This window comes from Lolium rigidum, chromosome 6 (assembly GCF_022539505.1).
Source record: "Lolium rigidum isolate FL_2022 chromosome 6, APGP_CSIRO_Lrig_0.1, whole genome shotgun sequence".
Classification (NCBI taxonomy): domain Eukaryota; kingdom Viridiplantae; phylum Streptophyta; class Magnoliopsida; order Poales; family Poaceae; genus Lolium; species Lolium rigidum.
In genome coordinates this window covers 100,508,329-100,532,540 of record NC_061513.1, presented here as the reverse complement: position 1 = coordinate 100,532,540, position 24,212 = coordinate 100,508,329, and the positions used below count along the sequence as shown (strand labels likewise).

Here is a 24,212-nt window from a genome sequence, read left to right as displayed (position 1 = left end):
GGAAGCTTCGTGGAAAAATAGGCCCCCGGGCTTTGATTTCGTCCAATTCCGAGAATATTTCCTTACTAGGATTTCGAAACCAAAAACAGCAGAAAACGAAGAATCGGCACTTCGGCATCTTGTTAATAGGTTAGTTCCGGAAAATGCACGAATATGACATAAAGTGTGCATAAAACATGTAGATAACATCAATAATGTGGCATGGAACATAAGAAATTATCGATACGTCGGAGACGTATCAGCATCCCTAAGCTTAGTTCCGCTCGTCCCGAGCGAGGTAAAACGATAACACGGATAATTTACGGAGTGACATGCCATCATAATCTTGATCATACTATTTGTAAAGCATATGTAGTGAATGCAGCGATCAAAACAATGTATATGACATGAGTAAACAAGTGAATCATATAGCAAAGACTTTTCATGAATAGCACTTCAAGACAAGCATCAATAAGTCTTGCATAAGAGTTAACTCATAAAGCAATAATTCAAAGTAAAGGCATTGAAGCAACACAAAGGAAGATTAAGTTTCAGCGGTTGCTTTCAACTTGTAACATGTATATCTCATGGATATTGTCAACATAGAGTAATATAATAAGTGCAATAAGCAAATATGTAGGAATCAATGCACAGTTCACACAAGTGTTTGCTTCTTGAGGTGGAGAGAAATAGGTGAACTGACTCAACATTGAAAGTAAAAGAATGGTCCTTCATAGAGGAAAAGCATCGATTGCTATATTTGTGCTAGAGCTTTGATTTTGAAAACATGAAACAATTTTGTCAACGGTAGTAATAAAGCATATGCATCATGTAAATTATATCTTATAAGTTGCGAGCCTCATGCATAGTGTACTAATAGTGCCCGCACCTTGTCCTAATTAGCTTGGACTACCTGGATTATCACCGCAATACATATGCTTTAACCAAGTATCACAAAGGGGTACCTCTATGCCGCTCGTACAAAGGTCTAAGGAGAAAGCTCGCATTTGGATTTCTCGCTTTTGATTATTCTCAACTTAGACATCCATACCGGGACAACATAGACAACGGATAATGGACTCCTCTTTTAATGCTTAAGCATTCAACAACAATTAATTCTTTTCTCATTAGAGATTTGAGGATGTTTGTCCAAAACTGAAACTTCCACCATGGATCATGGCTTTAGTTAGCGGCCCAATGTTCTTCTCTAACAATATGCATGCTCAAACCATTCAACTCGGTGTAGATCGCCCTTACTTCGGACAAGACGAACATGCATAGCAACTCACATGAAATTCAACAATGAAAAGTTGATGGCGTCCCCGGTAAACATGGTTATCGCACAACAAGCAACTTAATAAGAGATAAAGTGCATAATTACATATTCAATACCACAATAGTTTTTAAGCTATTTGTCCCATGAGCTATATATTGCAAAGGTGAATGATGGAATTTTAAAGGTAGCACTCAAGCAATTTACTTTGGAATGGCGGAAAATACCATGTAGTAGGTAGGTATGGTGGACACAAATGGCATAGTGGTTGGCTCAAGTATTTTGGATGCATGAGAAGTATTCCCTCTCGATACAAGGTTTAGGCTAGCAAGGCTTATTTGAAACAAACACAAGCATGAACCGGTGCAGCAAAACTCACATAAAAGACATATTGAAAACATTATAAGACTCTACACCGTCTTCCTTGTTGTTCAAACTCAATACTAGAAATTATCTAGACCTTAGAGAAACCAAATATGCAAACCAGATTTTAGCATGCTCTATGTATTTCTTCATTAATGGGTGCAAAGCATATGATGCAAGAGCTTAATCATGAGCACAACAATTGCCAAGTATCACATTACCCAAGACATTTATAGCAATTACTACATGTATCATTTTCCAATTCCAACCATATAACAATTTAACGAAGGAGAAACTTCGCCATGAATACTATGAGTAGAAACCAAGGACATACTTGTCCATATGCTACAACGGAGCGTGTCTCTCTCCCATAAAGTGAATGCTAGGATCCATTTTATTCAAACAAAACAAAAACAAAAACAAACCGACGCTCCAAGAAAAAGCACATAAGATGTGATGGAATAAAAATATAGTTTCAGGGGAGGAACCTGATAATGTTGTCGATGAAGAAGGGGATGCCTTGGGCATCCCCAAGCTTAGACGCTTGAGTCTTCTTGATATATGCAGGGGTGAACCACCGGGGCATCCCCAAGCTTAGAGCTTTCACTCTCCTTGATCATGTTGCATCATACTCCTCTCTTGATCCTTGAAAACTTCCTCCACACCAAACTCGAAACAACTCATTAGAGGGTTAGTGCACAATAAAAATTGACATATTCAGAGGTGACACAATCATTCTTAACACTTCTGGACATTGCATAATGCTACTGGACATTAGTGGATCAAAGAAATTCATCCAACATAGCAAAAGAGGCAATGCGAAATAAAAGGCAGAATCTGTCAAAACAGAACAGTTCGTATTGACGAATTTTAAAATGGCACCAGACTTGCTCAAATGAAAATGCTCAAATTGAATGAAAGTTGCGTACATATCTGAGGATCATGCACGTAAATTGGCTTAATTTTCTGAGCTACCTACAGGGAGGTGGACCCAGATTCGTGACAGCAAAGAAATCTGGAACTGTGCAGTAATCCAAATCTAGTACTTACTTTTCTATCAACGGCTTAACTTGGCACAACAAAACATAAAACTAACATAAGGAGAGGTTGCTACAGTAGTAAACAACTTCCAAGACACAAAATAAAAACAAAATACTGTAGGTAAAAACATGGGTTGTCTCCCATAAGCGCTTTTCTTTAACGCCTTTCAGCTAGGCGCAGAAAGTGTGTATCAAGTATTATCAAAGGGTGGTACATTCTCAGCGGGGTGTGGAGTTTTCTCAACCAGGCATAGTATATATAAGTTTTAGCATCTCCCTTTTCATTAGTCTTAGGCGTGCTACTCTCATCAAACAAATTTTCAGGAACAAGCCAAGCGTAGTTATTTTCTAGTGCATCATTCATAGCTAAGAGTTTACATGGTATTGGTGCTTTGATCTCCCCACCATCATCAATATTATTAGTGTATCTTATTCTATCCATGTCCATCTTTTCAAGGAGGCTAACAAAATTAGTATGAGAACCAAGCATATTAAATTTAGCAAAGACCTTTCTAGCTTCTCTTGCTAGACCACCAAATTCTCTAAGAAGGGTTTCTAAAACAAAATCTTTCTTTTCCCCTTCTTCCATATCACCAAGTGTGAGAAACATGTGTTGGATTATAGGATTAAGGTTAACAAATTTAGTTTCCAACAGGCGAACTAAATGCGCGGCAGCAATTTCATAAGTAGGCGCAAGGTCTACCAAGTGTCTATCTTCAAAATTTTCAATGGTACTAACATGATTGAAAAATTCTTCTATATTATTTCTCCCAACTATAGACCCACGTCCTACCGGTATGTCTTTTGTGGTAAAATTAAAAGGAAACATAATGAAATAAGTAAAGTAAATGCAAGTAACTAATTTTTTTGTGTTTTTGATATAGCAAACAAGATAGTAAATAAAGTAAAACTAGCAACTAATTTTTTTGTATTTTGATTTAGTGCAGCAAACAAAGTAGTAAATAAAACTAAGCAAGACAAAAACAAAGTAAAGAGATTGAGAAGTGGAGACTCCCTTGCAGGCGTGTCTTGATCTCCCGGCAACGGCGCCGTAAAAAGAGCTTGATGGCGTGTAACTCACACGTTCGTTGGGAACCCCAAGAGGAAGGTATGATGCGCACGGCAGCAAGTTTTCCCTCGAAAGAAACCAAGGTTTATCGAACCGGGAGGAGCCAAGAAGCACGTTGAAGGTTGATGGCGGCGGGATGTAGTGCGGCGCAACACCGAGGATTCCGGCGCCAACGTGGAACCCGCACAACACAACCAAAGTACTTTGCCCCAACGAAACAGGTGAGGTTGTCAATCTCACCGGCTTGCCTGTAACAAAGGATTAACCGTATTGTGTGGAAGATGATTGTTTGCGAGAAAACGAGTAGAACAAGATTGCAAGTAGATTGTATTTCGAGTAAAGAGAATTGGACCGGGGTCCACGAGTTCACTAGAGGTGTCTCTCCCATAAGACAAGCAACATGTTGGGTGAACAAATTACGGTTGGGCAATTGACAAATAAAGAGAGCATGACCATGCACATACATATCATGATGAGTATAGTGAGATTTAATTGGGCATTACGACAAAGTACATAGACCGCCATCCAAGCCGCATCTATGCCTAAAAAGTCCACCTTCGAGTTATCATCCGAACCCCCTCCGGTATTAAGTTGCAAAGCAACGGACAATTGCATTAAGTATGGTGCGTAATGTAATCAACAACTACATCCTTAGACATAGCATCAATGTTTTATCCCTAGTGGCAACAAGCACAACACAACCTTAGAACTTTTCGTCACCTGTCCCAGTGTCAATGCGAGCATGAACCCACTATCGAGCATAAGTACTCCCTCTTGGAGTTACAAGCATCTACTTGGCCGGAGCATCTACTAGTAACGGAAAGCATGCAAGATCATAAACAACACGTAGATATAACTTTGATAATCAACATAACAAGTATTCTCTATTCATCGGATCCCAACAAACGCAACATATAGAATTACGAGATAGATGATCTTGATCATGTTAGGCAGCTCACAAGATCCGACAATGATAGCACAATGGGGAGAAGACAACCATCTAGCTACTCGCTATGGACCCATAGTCCAGGGGTAGACTACTCACACATTACACCGGAGGCGACCATGGCGGCGTAGAGTCCTCCGGGGAGATGATTCCCCTCTCCGGCGAGGTGCCGAGAGCGATCTCTGGATCCCCGAGATGGGATCGGCGTTGGCGGCGTCTCCGGAAGGTTTTCCGTATCGTGGCTCTCGGTCTCGGGGGTTTCGTCACGGAGGCTTTAAGTAGGCGGAAGGGCAAGTCGGGGAGGGCACAGGGGCCCCACACCATAGGTCGGCGCGGCCAAGGGGGGCCGCGCCGCCCTAGGGTTTGGGCACCCCGTGGCCCCACTTCGTTTCGTCTTCGGACTTCCGGAAGCTTCGTGGAAAAATAGGCCCCCGGGCTTTGATTTCGTCCAATTCCGAGAATATTTCCTTACTAGGATTTCCGAAACCAAAAACAGCGAGAAAACGACAAGCGGCACTTCGGCATCTTGTTAATAGGTTAGTTCCAGAAAATGCACGAATATGACATAAAGTGTGCATAAAACATGTAGATAACATCAATAATGTGGCATGGAACATAAGAAATTATCGATACGTCGGAGACGTATCAAGGGGTCATGTCGTTAGTAACCAAGACCGTACCCCTGTACAAAAGCACAAGAGGCATGGCCGTAGGATCCTCACTAAATTCTCTTATGTCTTCTTTGGTGGCTAATGAAACTAAGGAATTCACTCTCTCACTTTTCGTTATATCACTCACGACATTACAATTCTCTCGCCTATCTAGAGGTGCATCCTCCAAATTCACTTCAATCTTCTGACGACACTCATTGACAATTTGTTGTGGTGACATAGGCTGTAAGTTAATTTTCTTGCCCTTGTACTCCAAGTGATATGTATTGGCTCGGCCATTGTGTTGCACAGAACGGTCATAGAGCCAAGGCCGACCCAATAGTAGGTAACAAACCGTCATAGGAACCACATCAAAGTCAATGCAATCCTTATACGGTCCAATCGCAAACTCAACACGCACCATGTGGTTTACCTTCATCTCACCATTGTCGCTCAACCACTGAATATAATATGGATGCGGGTGCGGTAGATACTTCAACTTCAGCTTGGTACATAACTCCTTGCTTGCTAAATTGCGGCAACTCCCGCCATCAATAATGACCTTGCAAGCCTTGTCAGGACCAACTAAAGCTTTGGTTTGGAACAAATTGCAGCGCTGAGTAGACGCACTAGGCAACGCATTAAGAGCACTCTGCGACACAACAATGGTACGAGCATCAGAAGGATAGGCATCTTCACCATCAGTGTCATAGTCATCATCGTCTGGAGCATTTGGATCAACATCATCTCCAGTCTCATACTCATTGTCCTCATTGATAATCATGACTTTGCGGTTAGGACAATCTCTCTTGAAGTGACCCTTGCCACCATATGTATGGCAAAGCATATCGCGGTTGCGCGCTGTAGACATGCTAGAACCACTCGTACTTGCAGCAGATTCGGACTTCTTTGCATTAGATACATTGGAGACCGGTTTGCTAGGCGGAGTAGAGTAAGGAACGGAGCGCGTCGAAGGCGCCGGCGTCGTAGAAGGCGCACGAGGTGTAAAACGCCCACCTCCGTAGCACGTCCCTTAACCTTTGCTTCTTCAGCTAACCGTGATTCAGCTTCTCTTGCATGATGTAACAATTGATTCATATTGGTGTAGGTGTAATGACGAACAATGCCTTTAACATCATACTTCAATCCATTGAGAAAACGCTGCATTGTCATCTCTAGAGACTCACGGACACGACCACGCTGCATAAGCATCTCCATCTCCATGTAGTACTCATCAACAGTTTTCACACCTTGCCTCAAGAGTGTTAGCTTATCAAATATATTCCGCATGTAATTTGTAGGCACAAAACGAGAAGTCATAACCTCCTTCATAGCACGCCATGTACGGATAGGTTGTGCACCATCTTCGTCGCGGTTACGAACCAAAGAATCCCACCAACGCAATGCATAACCATCAAATTCAGAAGAAGCAAGCTTGATCTTCTTATCTTCAGAATAGTGGGGATGTAAGCTCCATAACTTCTCAATCTTGAGCTCCCAAGTGAGATATTCTTCAACATCAGCTCCTCCTTCAAACTTGGGTATGGAAAACTTGGGCTTACCCAATCCATCTTCTTCATCTTGTCCACGACCATTGCGGCCAAGTGGAACCCAGCCACGAGGACGATGACCACGAGGCGCACCACGAGGACGATGACCACGAGGCGCACCACGAGCATTGTGTGCGTCATCTTCAAGCTCAGGATCTTCATCATCGTCTTGCTGTTGTTGTTGTGCAGTCAAATTCTCAATAGCGAGGCGCATCTCTGCAATATTGCGCTGGATATCCGTCATTTGATTAGCCAATCCAGTGACGGTGACATTAGTAGCATCCAGCGTTTGTTTGATCTCGTCAACTGTACCCTTAAGCTCATCATCCTTAGTGCGGAATTCATGTCGCATCTCATTACGAAGAGCTTCATACTCCCTCCATGTGATGATATCTGCCAAATTCTTGTTTTCCTGGTTAACAATATTATTATCACTAGCAGACATGATTAGTAGGTTAGTGCACTAAATCAAAAATATATGGTGGTACTCTCACAACTCACTCAAAACTGATAAGAAAAGGAAATCTTACTGTTCCAAAGTAAATTAGTATTGCTTACCACTTGTAGTAACAACTAGTGCACGGATGTAGCGAAGCGAATATCAAGGGTATAAGAACAATCACACGACAAAGCAGGGTATAGGTGGAGCTGGAGGTGGGCTACCTATGTGCACCAAAAACAAGCTCTAGCGCTGACCGTAGACAACCAATGATACTTGGCGCCGTTGCCGGGGAACTGAAGAAAAGCTACACCACAGAGAATTGCCTCCCACGGCAACAGCACTTTTTCTGGCGCCGTTGCCGGGGAGATCAAGACACGCTGCAAGGGGAGTCTCCACTTCCCAATCTCTTTACTTTGTTTTTGTCTTGCTTTATTTTATTTACTATTTTGTTTGCTGCACTTAAACAAAACACAAAAAAATTAGTTGCTAGCTTTACTTTATTTACTGTCTTGCTCTCTATATCAAAAACACAAAAAAATTATTTACTTGCATTTACTTTATCTAGTTTGCTTTATTTACTATTGCTAAAATGAATACCCCTGAAAATACTAAGTTGTGTGACTTCACAACCACAAATAATAATGATTTCCTATGCACACCTATTGCTCCACCTGCTACTACAGCAGAATTCTTTGAAATTAAACCTACTTTACTGAATCTTGTTATGAGAGAGCAATTTTCTGGTGTTAGTTACGATGATCTTCGCTGCCCATCTTAATAATTTTGTTGAACTATGTGAAATGCAAAAGTATAAAGATGTAGATGGTGATATTATAAAATTGAAATTGTTTCCTTTCTCATTAAGAGGAAGAGCTAAAGATTGGTTGCTATCTTTGCCTAAGAATAGTATTGATTCATGGACTAAATGTAAGGATGCTTTTATTGGTAGATATTATTCTCCCGCTAAAATTATATCTTTGAGAAGTAGCATAATGAATTTTAAACAATTAGATAATGAACATGTTGCTCAAGCGTGGGAGAGAATGAAATCTTTGGTAAAGAATTGCCCAACCCATGGACTGACTACTTGGATGATCATCCAAACCTTCTATGCAGGACTAAATTTTTCTTCGCGGAACCTATTGGATTCAGCTGCTGGAGGTACCTTTATGTCCATCACTTTGGGGGCAGCTACAAAGCTTCTTGATGATATGATGATAAATTACTCTGAATGGCACACTGAAAGGGCTCCACAAGGTAAGAAGGTAAATTCTGTCAAAGAAACCTCCTCCTTGAGTGATAAGATTGATGTGATTATGTCTATGCTTGTGAATGGTAGATCTAATGTTGATCCTAATAATGTTCCTTTAGCTTCATTGGTTGCTCAAGAAGAAAATGTTGATGTGAATTTCATTAAAAATAATAATTTCAACAACAATGCTTATAGGAACAATTTGGGTAACAACTATAGGCCATATCCTGCCAGTGGTAATGATTATGGTAATTCTTATGGTAGATATGAGGAAAAGATGCTAGAAATTGAAAGATCCACTAAGAGCTTTATGCAATCACAATATGAGCAAAATCAATTGTTTACTAAAACTATGAATGAACAATCTACCTTGTTGAAAAATATAGGAAATCAACTTGAAACTTGAATATGGAGATTTCGGGTTTGCAAACTAAAATTTCAAATGCTGAAAACCGAATCTCATACATGTCCGCGTCACAATCCTCTTTAATTAATAAAATGGCTGCTAAACCTGAGGACATTGATAATAAGATTACTACTACAGCAAATTCCATCCAAGTTAGAATTAATGAGAATATAAGATTAATGGCTGAATTGCGTGCTAGGTGGGATAGAGAAGAAAATGAAAAACTAGCTAAAGAGAATAATATAGCTAAAGTTTGGACTATTACCACCACTAGTAATGATAATGATTCACATGTTGCTACACCTCCTACTATCAATGGTAAAATAATTGGTGTTGGCAATGTTTCTACTCCTAGTGCAAAGCGTACAAAATTGCCTGAAATTGCTAAAACTGCTGAAACTGCTTGTGATAAAACTGCTGAAATTTTTTCCAACATTGGGGGTGATGATCCCATTGCTGTAGATCATAATGGTTTGGATTTTGATGATTGCCACATCTCTGAAGTTATAAAGTTCTTACAAAAACTTGCTAAGAGTCCCAACGCTAGTGCTATAAATTTGGCCTTTACAAAACATATTACAAATGCTCTCATCAAAGTTAGAGAAGAGAAACTAAAACTTGAAACTTCTATTCCTAGGAAGTTAGAAGATGGTTGGGAGCCCATCATTAAGATAAGGGTCAATGATTTTGATTGTAATGCTTTATGTGATCTTGGTGCAAGTATTTACGTTATACCTAAGAAAGTCTATGATATGCTTGACTTGCCACCATTGAAAAATTGTTATTTGGATGTTAATCTCGCTGATAATGCTAAAAAGAAACCTTTGGGGAGAGTTGATAATGTTCGCATTATGGTTAACAATAACCTTGTCCCCGTTGATTTCGTTGTCTTGGATATTGAATGCAATGCATCTTGCCCCATTATATTGGGAAGACCTTTTCTTCGAACCGTTGGTGCTACTATTGATATGAACGAAGGTAATATTAAATATCAATTTCCTCTCAAGAAAGGTATGGAACACTTCCCTAGAAAAAGAATGAAGTTACCTTATGATTCTATTATTAGAACAAATTATGATGTCGATGCTTCATTTCTTGATAATACTTGATTTACACTTTGTGCGCCTAGCTGAAAGGCGTTAAAGAAAAGCGCTTATGGGAGACAACCCATGTTTTTACAACAGTACTTTGTTTTATATTTGAGTCTTGGAAGTTGTTTACTACTGTAGCAACCTCTCCTTATCATGTTTTTGTGCCAAGTAAAGTCTCTGTGGTAAAGTTGATGCTAGATTTGGATTGCTGCACAGAAACAGCATTGCTGTCTGTCACGAATTCGCGCAGAAGTCTCTGTAAAAAAATCAAAAAAATCTGCAAATTTACGTGCATGATCCTCAGATATGTACGCAACTTTCATTAGTTTTGAGTTTTTTCGTTTGAGCAAGTTAAGTGCCCCTTCCAGGTTCGTCTTTACAGACTGTTCTGTTTTTGACAGATTCTGCCTTTTATTTCGCATTGCCTCTTTTGCTATGTTGGATGAATTTCTTTGTTCCATTAATGTCCAGTACCTTTGTGCAATGTTCAGAAGTGTTAAGAATGATTGTGTCACCTCTGAACATGTGGATTTTTTATTGTGCACTAACCCTCTAATGAGTTTGCTTGAAGTTTGGTGTGAAGGAAGTTTTCAAGGGTCAAGAGAGGAGTATGATATACTATGATCAAGAGGAGTGATAGCTCTAAGCTTGGGGATGCCCCGGTGGTTCACCCCTGCATATTTTAAGAAGACTCAAGCGTCTAAGCTTGGGGATGCCCAAGGCATCCCCTTCTTCATCGACAACATCATCAGGTTCCTCCCCGAAACTATATTTTTATTCAGTCACATCTTATGTACTTTGCTTGGAGCGTCTGTTTATTTTTGTTTTTGTTTTTGTTTGAATAAAATGGATCCTAGCATTCATTGTGTGGGAGAGAGACACGCTCCGCTGTTGCATATGGACAAATATGTCCTTAGGCTTTACTCATAGTATTCGTGGCGAAGGTTGAATCTTCTTCGTTAAATTGTTATATGGTTGGAATCGGGAAATGCTACATGTAGTAATTCTAAAATGTCTTGAATAATTTGATACTTGGCAATTGTTGTGCTCATGTTTAAGCTCTTGCATCATATACTTTGCACCCATTAATGAAGAAATACATAGAGCTTGCTAAAATTTGGTTTGCATATTTGGTCTCTCTAAAGTCTAGATAATTTCTAGTATTGAGTTTTGAACAACAAGGAAGACGGTGTAGAATCTTATAATGTTTACAATATGTCTTTTATGTGAGTTTTGCTGCACCGGTTCATCCTTGTGTTTGTTTCAAATAAACCTTGCTAGCCTAAACCTTGTATCGAGAGGGAATACTTCTCATGCATCCAAAATCCTTGAGCCAACCACTATGCCATTTGTGTCCACCATACCTACCTACTACATGGTATTTCTCCGCCATTCCAAAGTAAATTGCTTGAGTGCTACCTTTAAAATTCCATCGTTCGTCTTTGCAATATATAGCTCATGGGACAAAATAGCCTTAAAAACTATTGTGGTATTGAATATGTACTTATGCACTTTATCTCTTATTAAGTTGTTTGTTGTGCGATAACCATGTTCCTGGGGACGCCATCAACTCTTTGTTGAATATCATGTGAGTTTCTATGCATGTTCGTCTTGTCTGAAGTAAGGGCGGTTTTCACAATCCAATGGTTTGAGTATGCATACTGTTAGAGAAGAACATTGGGCCGCTAACTAAAGCCATGAATCATGGTGGAAGTTTCAGTTTGGACATAAAACCTCAATCTCTTATGAGAATATTAATCTGTTGTTGAATGCTTAAGCATTAAAAGAGGAGTCCATTATCTCATTGTCTATGTTGTCCCGGTATGGGTGTCTAAGTTGAAGAATGATCAAAAGCGAGAAATCCAATGCGAACTTTCTCCTTAGACCCTTGTACAGGCGGCATAGAGGTACCCCTTTGTGACACTTGGTTGAAACATATGTTATGCAATGATGATCGGTGTTAACCCAAGCTAATTAGGACAAGGTGCGAGCACTATTAGTACACTATGCATGAGGCTTGCAACTTGTAAGATATAATTTACATGATACATATGCTTTATTACTACCGTTGACAAAATTGTTTCATGTTTTCAAAACCAAAGCTCTAGCACAAATATAGCAATCGATGCTTTCCTCTTTGAAGGACCTTTCTTTTACTTTTATGTTGAGTCGAGTTCACCTATCTCTCCCGCCTCAAGAAGCAAACACTTGTGTGAACTGTGCATTGATTCCTACATACTTGCATATTGCACTTGTTATATTACTTTACATTGACACTATCCATGAGATATACATGTTATAAGTTGAAAGCAACCGCTGAAACTTAATCTTCCTTTGTGTTGCTTCAATACCTTTACTTTGATTTATTGCTTTATGAGTTAACTCTTATGCAAGACTTATTGATGCTTGTCTTGAAGTACTATTCATGAAAAGTCTTTGCTTTATGATTCATTTGTTTACTCATGTCATTACCATTGTTTTTGATCGTTGCATTCATTACATATGCTTACAATAGTATGATCAAGGTTATGATGGCATGTCACTCCAGAAATTATCTTTGTTATCGTTTACCTGCTCGGGACGAGCAGGAACTAAGCTTGGGGATGCTGATACATCTCCGACGAATCGATAATTTCTTATGTTCCATGCTACATTATTGATGATATCTACATATTTTATACACATTATATGTCGTATTTATGCATTTTCCGGCACTAACCAATTAACAAGATGCCGAAGAGCCAGTTGCTATTTTCTGCTGTTTTTGGTTTCAGAAATCCTAGTAAGGAAATATTCTCGGAATTGGACGAAATCAACGCCCAGGGGCCTATTTTTACACGAAGCTTCCAGAAGACCGAGAGGGAAAGGAAGTGGGGCCACGAGGCGCCGACACAATAGGGCGGCGCGGCCCAAGCCCTGGCAGCGCCGGCCTAGCCTGTGGGGCCCTCGTGTGGCCCCCTGCGTTGCCCTTCCGCCTACTTAAAGCCTCCGTCGCGAAACCCCCAGTACCGAGAGCCACGATACGGAAAACCTTACTGAGACGCCACCGCCGCCAATCCCATCTAGGGGATTCAGGAGATCGCCTCCGGCACCCTGCCGGAGAGGGGAATCATCTCCCGGAGGACTCTTCACCGCCATGATCGCCTCCGGAGTGATGAGTGAGTAGTTCACCCCTGGACTATGGGTCCATAGCGGTAGCTAGATGGTCGTCTTCTCCTTATGTGCTTCATTGTTGGATCTTGTGAGCTGCCTAACATGATCAAGATCATCTATCTGTAATGCTACATGTTGTGTTTGTCGGGATCCGATGGATAGAGAATACTATGTTATGGTGATTATCAATCTATTACCTATGTGTTGTTTATGATCTTGCATGCTCTCCGTTATTAGTAGAGGCTCTGTCCAAGTTTTTGCTCTTAACTCCAAGAGGGAGTATTTATGCTCGATAGTGGGTTCATGCCTCCATTAAATGCGGGACGATGTGACGAAAGTTCTAAGGTTGTGGATGTGTTGTTGCCACTAGGGATAAAACATTGATGCTATGTCCAAGGATGTAGTTATTGATTACATTACGCACCATACTTAATGCAATTGTATGTTGTTTGCAACTAAATACCGGAAGGGGTTCGGATGATAACCTGAAGGTGGACTTTTTAGGCATAGATGCATGCTGGATAGCGGTCTATGTACTTTGTCGTAATGCCCAATTAAATCTCACTATATTTATCATATCATGTATGTGCATTGTCATGCCCTCTCTATTTGTCAATTGCCCGACTGTAATTTGTTCACCCAACATGCTATTTATCTTATGGGAGAGACACCTCTAGTGAGCTGTGGACCCCGGTCCTATTCTTTACATCGCATACAATCTACTGCAATACTTGTTCTTTACTTGTTTTCTGCAAACAATCATCTTCCACACAATACGGTTAATCCTTTGTTACGACAAGCCGGTGAGATTGACAACCTCATCTGTTTCGTTGGGGCAAAGTACTTTGGTTGTGTTGTGCAGGTTCCACGTTGGCGCCAGAATCCCTGGTGTTGCGTCGCACTACATCCCACCGCCATCAACCTTCAACGTGCTTCTTGACTCCTACTGGTTCGATAAACCTTGGTTTCTTACTGAGGGAAACTTGCTGCTATACGCATCACACCTTCCACTTGGGGTTCCCAACGAGCGTGTGCTTTACGCGTCATCAATACTCACACAAGGTGATATAATGGGGCAATACAACTATATGGAGGAAAGGTTGCAATGCACTAGAGAGACGCTAGCAAAGCTCAACGAGACAGGCACAAGATTGCTCAACTACAGGTGCAGTAAAGAAAAACTTAGGCCTTCACTTGAATTCAACTAGCATGACACTTTTCTTTTTGTATTTTTTCTTTTTGTAACACACGCAGCTATGTAGCTCTTTGTGCTTCTTTTCTATTTTCTCTTTTTTTTTGATTTTATGACTCAACTCCTTGATAACACGGCCAACAAGATATGCAAAGCACCAAAACCCTAATGAGCAGCCTGTCGAGCGGTAAAACTAGTCTCTTCTGGGGAAGTTCCTAGTCACGTATATCGAAAGGTCTGTAGCTATGGTTTGGACAAACACACCGTATGCTATGTGGACTCGGAGTAACAAAAGCCGACACTAGACGACTAAATAACACAAGATGATAGAGTAAACTCAAACCCTAAAATACTAGATGAAAGATAAAGTTACGCAAAAACAACTACGAAAAGCAACTAAAACTCGAAATTAGTGCAAGCTATGGCTATGGCAAACCCTAACCCTAAATTTTTTTTTTTTTGGCTTTTTCTGTATAGGGAAAACACTCACAACTCAACTATGGGGTGGATTGTGGATGGCTTACCGAGGAAAACTGGAAATCTGATACCAAGATGATAAGGGGTGGCCCGATCTTCTCGATGAAGCAACGGTGGTGATGATGATCACGGGGTGATAGCAGCGGAGAAACACGACGATGTAATGGATGATAACTTGTATGACGCGACGAGATCTCTCGATTGGTCCCTGTCGCCAGATGCAACAGCTCTCAACCCTGCAAGATATTCGCAACTCCACACACTTGCGCACGTAGCCGCCGACCACGAAGCGGTAAGTTGCAACCGTCTAATTCCCAATGGAACAGACAGATCACACAAGACTTAAACAGGATCTACACAATATCCAAGCAATATGGTATAGGGAATTCAATAGTTTTGCGAGCAAACAACTAAGAACTAGGGTTTATCTTAAACGTGGTCTAAAGCAGCTAGGGGGTCGTCCAAGGCACTTATATAGGCGTCCGGGACGAGTTGCGGTCGAAAGATACAAGTAAAACCGACCCGGAATAGATCCGGTCGAGACAGACTCGGACTTGTCCGGTCCGGAATCCGGTCGACCAGGCTGTGGACCGGCCGGTCCGGTCGGTGGTCCGGTCAACCGGCGGCAACCGGAAACTGCGAAGTTTCCGGTTTCTGCCTGGTACGATGCGCTCCCTCCGGTTGGCGGCCGGTTGACCGGGCCAGGGACCCGGCGGCCCGGCGTGGGGGCCGGTCTGACCGGGCGCTGGACCGGCCTGGACTTCTTCTTCTCCTCTCGCGCATTCCTCGCGCTCCTCCCTCGCGCATCCATGAGATATCTTCATGTCCAGCTCCATGTCCAGCTTCACGTCCATCTTTACGTCCAGCTGCTCCTCTCCTCCTCGTGCGATGCTTGTCTCCTCTTCATACCTGATGATACATAAGTAATAGGACTTAGGTAGTATAAAGTTCTCATCAATCAAGGTATCGTTTAGGAACAAGTTCACCTGTTGTTTAAGTAGCTTCTCACGAGCTCATGTCATTTGTCTAATCCTGACTTCATTGGACTTGAGCTTCACAGCAGGTTCATCTTCAGTTGGTAATGACAGAGGTAGTAGTGAGGTAGGGATGTCCTCATCACCTTATTTAATGAATAGTGGCAAAAAAAATTGCCACTCATTAGAAAAAACTTTGTTCAGTCCAACTAGTAACCAGAATACACTTGGCCTTCTTTTTCCGCATCTGATGGATCTCGTTGAATCCTTGATGACATACGGGACTTTTCGCGTATTGTTGAGGGACTTTTTCAGTACAAGTATTACGGAGGGACTTTTCCACCTCTAGGCGATCAGATCGAACGCAACCTGAACTTTCTGAAGGGATAGATCATAGGACGCATGAGAGAGTGCTTCTATTTTTTTAACATCACTTCATTATATAAAAGCAAGCAAGCCGCTTCATTAGAAACCTTCTAGTCCCCTTCGGTATCCTGATAAGGAAAAAAATATGTAAGAAACTTGATGCTCATAGAATAGTTACATCGTTTGCTAGCACAGAAACAATAAAAGTCAGGAGGATCTGCATGCCACACAGTTGACACATCCCCATCTGAATGTGTAGCTAAAGTGTGTGTTGTCATATTGACTTCCCTACGATTATGATAATTAAACCAAAGGAATTTTCCGCCTTGATTCATAACTTCATCAATCTCGTTGCACCCCATTTGTATAGACAGAATAAGACTGTCCTGGACACATGAGAGAGTGAATCTAAAGCAAAGATGGATCCACGAGACCCTCAAACACCATCGCAACTCCCGCAGATTACCTGGTGTCATACTCGGAACTAAGTCAATCTCAAACCCAAAAAAAAAGTTTCCATTTGAATTTGTGGGCTTTCCCCTCACAAGGAGGGAACCCTTCCAGAAATTCTCAGTGACCCGTGAGGGCCAAAGAGGGGGTTTGGAAATAGTTTTCAACCAGCAATTGACGCGCCTCGGTATAACCTCACTAGCTGCGTCATTGCCCCAAGCGCAAAGATGAGTCTACCAGTCCTGGTGCTCCCCTTCTTATACCCTGTCATCGCTCAATACTTTTCCTCCGTAACCGATGTGGTATAATTGATTGATCCATCACGCGCACAGGCAGAGGGACAAACCGTCTTATAGTTCAGGCTGGCACGCAATCGGCCCACTGGCGACTGGTGTTACCCTCTTCCTTTGGTAGCCCAGAACCCAGAACGTGATTTGGAGCTTTATTGGCCCAAACGATCCCACGTACCTTAGTTAGGAGTAAAGCCCATGCATCGCATCTGCGAGCACTTACTCTTCGAAGGAAACCTTATACACCGCCTAATGCGGCCTGTATGACTCGCGCCGCGCACCCCAGATCGCACCTCTGTTTTAAATTTCTGACCTGTTTCCTCTGTTTCGGTTTTTTCCTCCATTTTTTTTTCTGCTGCTGTTTTTCTGTTAGAATTTTCTATTTTTTCAAATATTGGAATAATATTCAGATTTAAAAAAATTAAAATTTTAAATTGGTTCAGATTTTGAGGTTCATCGGATTTCTTTTTGAGGGGAAAAAAGGTTCAGATTTGAAAATTGTTGAAATTCTGGATATCATTTGGATTTTGGATTTTTGTTCAGGATTTGATTTGTTTGGAAATTGAATTTAACGGGTTTTGCTTTTTTCTGATTTTTATCTCCTTCATATTTTGAAATTTGAATAGATTTTGAATTTGTTTGGATTTTGAAATTATCCAAACTTTGATTGTGTTCCTATGAAAAAAGCTGCGAACGAAGCCAAATGGGACGGCCCATACAGGGTCGCTTCAGCGGCGCGGATTTACGGCGCCGCATCAAGCGGCGAAAAGAAGCTCCCCTTTTTGAAGCCGATCTAAACTGGGCGGCCATTAATTCTCAAACAAAAATATAAAAGCATGGCAAAGCACAACACATAGCTTGGGAGTTGAGATGGAACAACTTCCCCTTTGTGACCAGGATCCAATGACTCACACGGCATGCAATAATGTAATTTTCAATTCACTTCGATCCATAATAAGTATAATCATTTTAGCTTAAACTTGAACAAAAAACGTGATAATTATTTTTGAATCGGAGGGAGGTCGAAAAACTAGAGCATTCAATCCAATAATCTTTGTTTTGACAAACTATATGCTCTTGTTATTGTAATAGTACTGTAGTTTTAGAACCCCGAGGTGATTTCGATATGACATGAAGAATGGAAAAAAGATTAATAAGGTGCCCTCCAGCTAGCTAAGTTAAGAGTATGGGGGGAAAATGGCGTTTAGTTCCGGAAGATCGCTCGTCCAATCACGAAAAGGACGGACTTTGTTTAGCCGACAACCAAAGCATGTATGGGCGATAATGAAACCATACCAAATGCTGCCTGATATCTCTGCATAATATTTCATGCGGAGTTGAGAAAGGCGTGATCATGTAGTACTTCAATTATTCGTCGGTAGATCAGTTGAGTGGACAAAGAAGCATATCTTGCCGGAGTTGTACGCAGTGTCCCTAGAATGTCTCTGTGTCTCAACCTGGCGGCTAGGCAGGATCGATCGGAACTCTGTAGATTTTCCATGTCTCGTGTTACCTCCATCCAATGGAGATCGGTAACGTTTCAGAAACGTTCCATCCAATTGATGCAAATATGCAATGATATGACAACGATTGTTGCCAATGCGTGTTTTTCTTCTCTGGCACCTGCTGCTAAGAGGACATACTGCTGCTGATGTTCTCGACAGCTAACGCCATGGTCGCATTCGGCAATTACTTGTTCTATGCCAAAATGTCATTGTGCAAGTGCTCAGAAAATTGCAACAAATCGACGTGGAGAAGAGCTACTCGACATTTCGATCTCGTCCATCCCTGTAATATCTGGCTAAATATATAAAGGTTGAACTCCCACAGAAAATAGAAGTGAGTTCAAACCAATTTAATTTCATGTCTTCATCACCTAGCAAAATTATGCACTATTTTTCCACTTGAAAGAACAGCTAATACTTGTTTCTTTGTTGGGAATGTAGAGCTGACAGCCCGATTGTAATCTAATTGTATCCTTATAATCATGAAGTGTACAGTAGATTACTGTAAGCATGAAGCTGAAGGTGCTGACAGCCCGAAGCAGCAACCAGCAAGAACCATTAGAGCATCTCCACTCGTGCCCCCGTCGAGGCCCCCGGCGAGCGTTTTTTCCATCCGGACGGCGTAATTCGGCCTAGTCGCGCCCCCGGTTTCTCGTTTTCGTCCGGATTTGGCCCTTCATCCATCCGGCGAGCCCACGCCACCCCCGGCCCCCCGGGGAGCGCTCGGGAAGTCCGGACGAGTGAAAAGCGGGGAAGGGCCCGATCTGTCGGTGACTCGACGCACGAACCCCACCGCCACGTCGCTCAAAATCTCCCCCACCCCTCGTATCTCTCTCGCCGCCGGCACCACCCCGCCGGCTTGTTGCCCGCATTCCGCCGCCCTCCTTCCCCACCTGCCTATATTCCGCCGTCTTTGGACGACGGCCTATCTGGCTGCTCTTCCGCCGGCCTGTTTTCCGGCCTGCTTGCTCCTCGTCGCTCGCGGCTCGGGTTGCCTCGACCACGCCCGTCAGGTGTTCGTCCATTTGCCTCGCCGGCCATGGACATATAGAGGCTCCGAGGCAACGCCAATGCCGACGCCAACTAGTCTGTCTTAATTTGTTTGAAAAATTGTGAAATTGTGTGCTTCATTTGTTTCAGCACTTGTTAAACATTGTACTGATTATCGCCGAATTTGTTTCAGCAATTTTCATACTCTTGTTTGCCGAACTTGTTAAATTTTATGTTGAATTTGTTTAAAATATGTCAAATGGTCGAGGTTGGGGGTTTCCTGCCGGGGGACGGCTGGAACTTCGGCGCTCCCCACGCCAAATCTTCATCCAATCCAGACAAAAATTTCGCCGGATTTGGACGTGAGGAGCGCCAACGAGTGGGGATGCTCTTACACCCGTTACACGCAAACAATCTCACGCCAACCAAACAACGTTCCCGGTCGAGAAAGGACGAGCAATGTGCAGCTAACATACGTCTCAGAACAACAGGATGACATCAAGCACCGGATGAAATTACTACTTGCTAACAACAGGATACGATCAAGCACAGGATGCAATTACTTGCTACCAATAATAGTTTCCAACATACGTTTGCTTCAACGCAAAACAAAAGAACCATCACTGACAATGTCTAATACTTCAGAACATATCTGATCTACAGAGAACGAGACCTAAAACAGAAATTAATAGGAACCACCACCAAACCGGAATGGGCATCAACGAATTTGGCTGGCGACGACGCCTTGATCCCCATCCCGATCAACTACGGGCTTCAGCGACGAGATCGATCGACGGCCTAGGCGCGCTCCCCGCGGATGCGGCGGGCGAGCTGGATGTCCTTGGGCATGATGGTGACGCGCTTGGCGTGGATGGCGCAGAGGTTGGTGTCCTCGAAGAGGCCGACGAGGTATGCCTCGGCGGCCTCCTGGAGCGCGAGCACGGCGTGGCTCTGGAAGCGCAGGTCGGTCTTGAAGTCCTGCGCGATCTCGCGGACGAGGCGCTGGAAGGGGAGCTTGCGGATGAGCAGCTCCGTGCTCTTCTGGTACTTGCGGATCTCGCGCAGCGCCACCGTGCCGGGCCTGTAGCGGTGGGGCTTCTTCACGCCGCCGGTGGTCGGGGCCGACTTCCTCGCGGCCTGAGACACGATTCAAACCATAAGAACGTTAGGGGAAACCGCAGCGAAAGGCAGCCGGTGGCGGATCGGAACCGAGAGGGGAGGGGGCGGCCGGCGGCGAGAGCGAGACGAACCTTGGTGGCGAGCTGCTTCCGGGGGGCCTTGCCGCCGGTGGACTTGCGGGCGGTCTGCTTGGTACGGGCCATGGCGGTCCTCTCCTCTCGATCTGGATTCGAATTGGAAGACGAGCAAACTGGATGGGGAAAGTCTGAATAGTGGAAGGAGGATGACGAGGTGGGCTGTATTTAAGGCGTGGTTTGGTGGCTGGAGACGCGTGGACCGAGGCGGTTTGCAGTGACAGTTTGAGGAAAGCTTTCGGGATGGTGGTCCATGGACGGCTAGGATTCGCTTGCAGAAACACGCTATCCGTGTGCTCGAGAATGATTGGTCGAGAGCGTGACGGCCGCGGATCGCTGACGTGCCAGATTATATGGGCTCTGCTTTTTCTTTGAGAGAGTCTCTGGGCTCTGCTTCCTGGTTGCCATGAGTGTGGCTTTGCGCCTTTGCTAGGCTTTGGGCCAAAATGCGCGTTAGAGTCAAAATGACAAAATTAGTGCTTTACAGCCCAAATTTCTCCCTAGAAAAAAAAAACTTGAGCCCCCCAACCACTCACGGCCGTGCCCTTGACCTCTCCACTCACGTTCGCAACCTCGCCGCTGCCTTCCCGACCGGCTCAAGCGGCTGGGTGCCAGGCTGCCAGCCCCCCGCCCCGCGCCGCCTCTTCCGCAAATCCCGAGGAGCCTCCGCCTTCCTTTGGTCGGCATGCAACCCTCTCTTGGCACACACCCTTCCGGGTGGCTCCGTTCCACACCATGACTTTTGCAGCAAGCTCCACGACGAGGCTGTAGGCAGTCACCGGTTGAGGAATTTTCCCCGCCTTCCGCAAATCACAGGAAAATGGCAAAGGTCTGTCGGAATTGGGGGTGATGCAGCGGAAGTATGTCATATTCTAGCTAGTTCCACGGTACAAGGGGTTGGCGGGTTTGAAACTTGACTCCCGTTAGCTGTGTGGCCGTTTGCTATGCCTTGAAAGTTTTGGCTTCTAACTGATAAGATCACGTGAGCTCTTGTACAAATTTATCTTCCTACTATAAAAATATGGAACACCTAGCCGTACTCTCGAAAAATTTACTGGAGACACAAGGTTCCCCGGTGTTGATTCACCGTGCCCCTAAAAATAATTTACGGGTCAACTTAATTTACGGAATATGGACATATTTTTTATTAAAACTGCAAAATGCGGTTTTTGAAGGGTTTGCCTTCTATGATTTGCTAGAGGTGGACATCAAACTATTTGTGCCGGCTCGGATGGCTGCGGTAGCTCGAGGGTTCCTTCAAATGTTTAGATCAAGCATCAGGGTTGGCATGGCACATTTTCGTAGCATTTTCTATCTTGGGAATTATTAAGCGGGGTCATTTAGCTTTGTCTGATTTAACAGTTTTTTTTAACAAGTGGTAGTCCTAGAGGGGCCTAGAAGCTTTCATTAAACAGTGGCAAAATTACACGGAGGACTAGCAAGGAAAGAGAAAATACAAATAGGTCTATACTTTTTGTACTAGGGACCCTAAAACTTATACAGGAAAAGCAATCGGGTCCAGCTCCATACCCACTGCTTCTGCAAGCCACGATACAGTCAAGCAATACACTGTCGAGGACATGGCCACTTCGGGCAAGGTGATGGGAGCCAACTACACCAAAGCTGAGGGAGCCTCCGGATCGGCATAGAAGCCCGGAGGTTTAATTTCACCTACAAACGTCGGCCACGAAGAATTGAAGTCGACAACGAGGGTGGGAGCGGTCGACCTACGACCATCTTGAACGACAGTCGACGAAGAGCCAATGTGATTCCACTCCTAGGAGCAGCTTTCGCACTCCGTGCTGTAGATTCACTGCCGACCAAAATCCGAGTTGCAGGCCTTCATCCTCCAAATCGCCATGACCGGAGGAAGAGGCTTGCAAGCCATGGCTGCCAGCACCAATCCCGCAGAAGAAATTGGCCTTATTGAGGACGGAGATCCCCGCCGCTGTGATGACCCAGCGTACCACTGCATGGTGTAGTACACAAGTCGTTGACATAACACAAGTGAAACACCGTTCCACCCATATTACATCTCTCAGAGTGGTACAACAGAAACATATGCGAGTCCAAGGCATGTCTATAGAAGGATACACAAACTGTTTACAGAAGATCAACACTGACCTCCTACTTTACAGTGAGGTAAAACTTCAAATTAAGCTCCAGAAGAACGACTCGTAGACTAACTTATTGCTAACTCAAGCTAATGAGCTACTTGGCTTGCTATAGACAACTAGCTACTTAGGTGCTAGGATTAGAGAAATGTTCCCTTCTATTACTAGTCTAAGTTCCACTCTAGCTGATACAGTAGTTGACTCCATTGGCTTCTTTGCTTGCTTCTTCACCTTGTTGCAGTTGACTCCTTTGTCTTCGAGTTCCACGGTAGTTTCTCCTTCGGTGCCTTGCTCTAAGAAGGGGGTTCAAACGAGATAGAATGAGTACGAGCGTACTCAGCAAGTTCATATTAGGAAATATGTGTATCATGCACTAGCTACAGCCATAGACCGGAAAGTCATAGGCCAATGCAAGTTTTCATAAACATTTCTTCAAAAGGTTTATTTTATTCTGAAAACTATGCCCGTCGGTCTTCACAGAGTTGACTAGAACTTCGTGGAGTTCCTTTCCTGCCGCGTTCGCGGTCCCTTCCCGGAACAGGGAGTGACAGTCACAATTCTCGATACCCTCTGCAGAGGTGCGTTACTTTACCCCACAAGAGATCTTAACTTTGTTGCCGGGCGAGAGTATGTCCCCGTCCACACTTCCTTTGGTGTGAGGCCCAGTATAAGATCCAAGCCAATCACTGCCTTCTCCGCGACCCTGCAAACCCACCCTTTTGTCCAACCGTACACCCCCAGTAGACTTCTCCCGATAATACGGCTTTACTCACGGTGTACTCCGGACAATCCATCATAGATCGTAGAGCTTATCATCACTAATGGATGGGGATTTAAAAGGATTTCCCAACCTATTGCGGCAGTGCCTCCAACACCCCACCAGCTCTCCGATCCGTTGGCGTGCAGAAGGGAAAAGATACAGCTGACTTCCCCGAGCCATTATAGATCTTATGGATAACGCGATATGTACGGCGCTAGAATCACTGGACGGCATTGGTAATTAATCCTAGGGTGATATAACCCATTGCAATGGAACCTCCACCATATCAACACATACCAGGGTTCCATTGCCCACCACATAGTCATATTCATAATTGTAAAATAATATTTGCTTTTCAATGCATGAGTGATAAGTATAGTACTTTGCATATAGTTTGATAAAAATAATCAAATGACATGAGCAAGCGATGAACTTGCCTTTCTTGACTGCAAGATTATGCAGCAAAAGCTTCGGTACGTGATAACTCCAAATGCTGAAATACCATCATCGTCCGGTAAGGACAATGTTTAAAGAACTGGCAAAGATGCTATAATGCATAGTATGAGATGCAATCGTCCCGAGCGTAATCTAACCTCGATGATTTAGGATGGATGAGTTGTAAAGCTT

The 24,212-nt window shown here is 43.3% G+C and overlaps 1 protein-coding gene and 1 non-coding gene across 2 annotated transcripts; both read right to left on the bottom strand.

Annotated features, from left to right (window-relative positions):
- Window positions 1-16,754: 16,754 nt before the first annotated feature.
- LOC124668941 lies at window positions 16,755-16,902 on the bottom strand. Its single transcript, XR_006992003.1, has one exon. It is a non-coding gene; the product is annotated as a U4 spliceosomal RNA (small nuclear RNA).
- A 3,126-nt stretch (window positions 16,903-20,028) lies between these two features.
- On the bottom strand, window positions 20,029-20,832 carry LOC124662055 (histone H3.3). Its single transcript, XM_047199941.1, has 2 exons — window positions 20,709-20,832; window positions 20,029-20,595 (listed from the first exon to the last, which is right to left on the bottom strand). The coding sequence occupies exons 1-2, from the start codon at window positions 20,778-20,780 to the stop codon at window positions 20,257-20,259; spliced, it is 411 nt and encodes a 136-aa protein (XP_047055897.1). The 5' UTR covers window positions 20,781-20,832; the 3' UTR covers window positions 20,029-20,256.
- Between the last annotated feature and the right edge of the window lie 3,380 nt (window positions 20,833-24,212).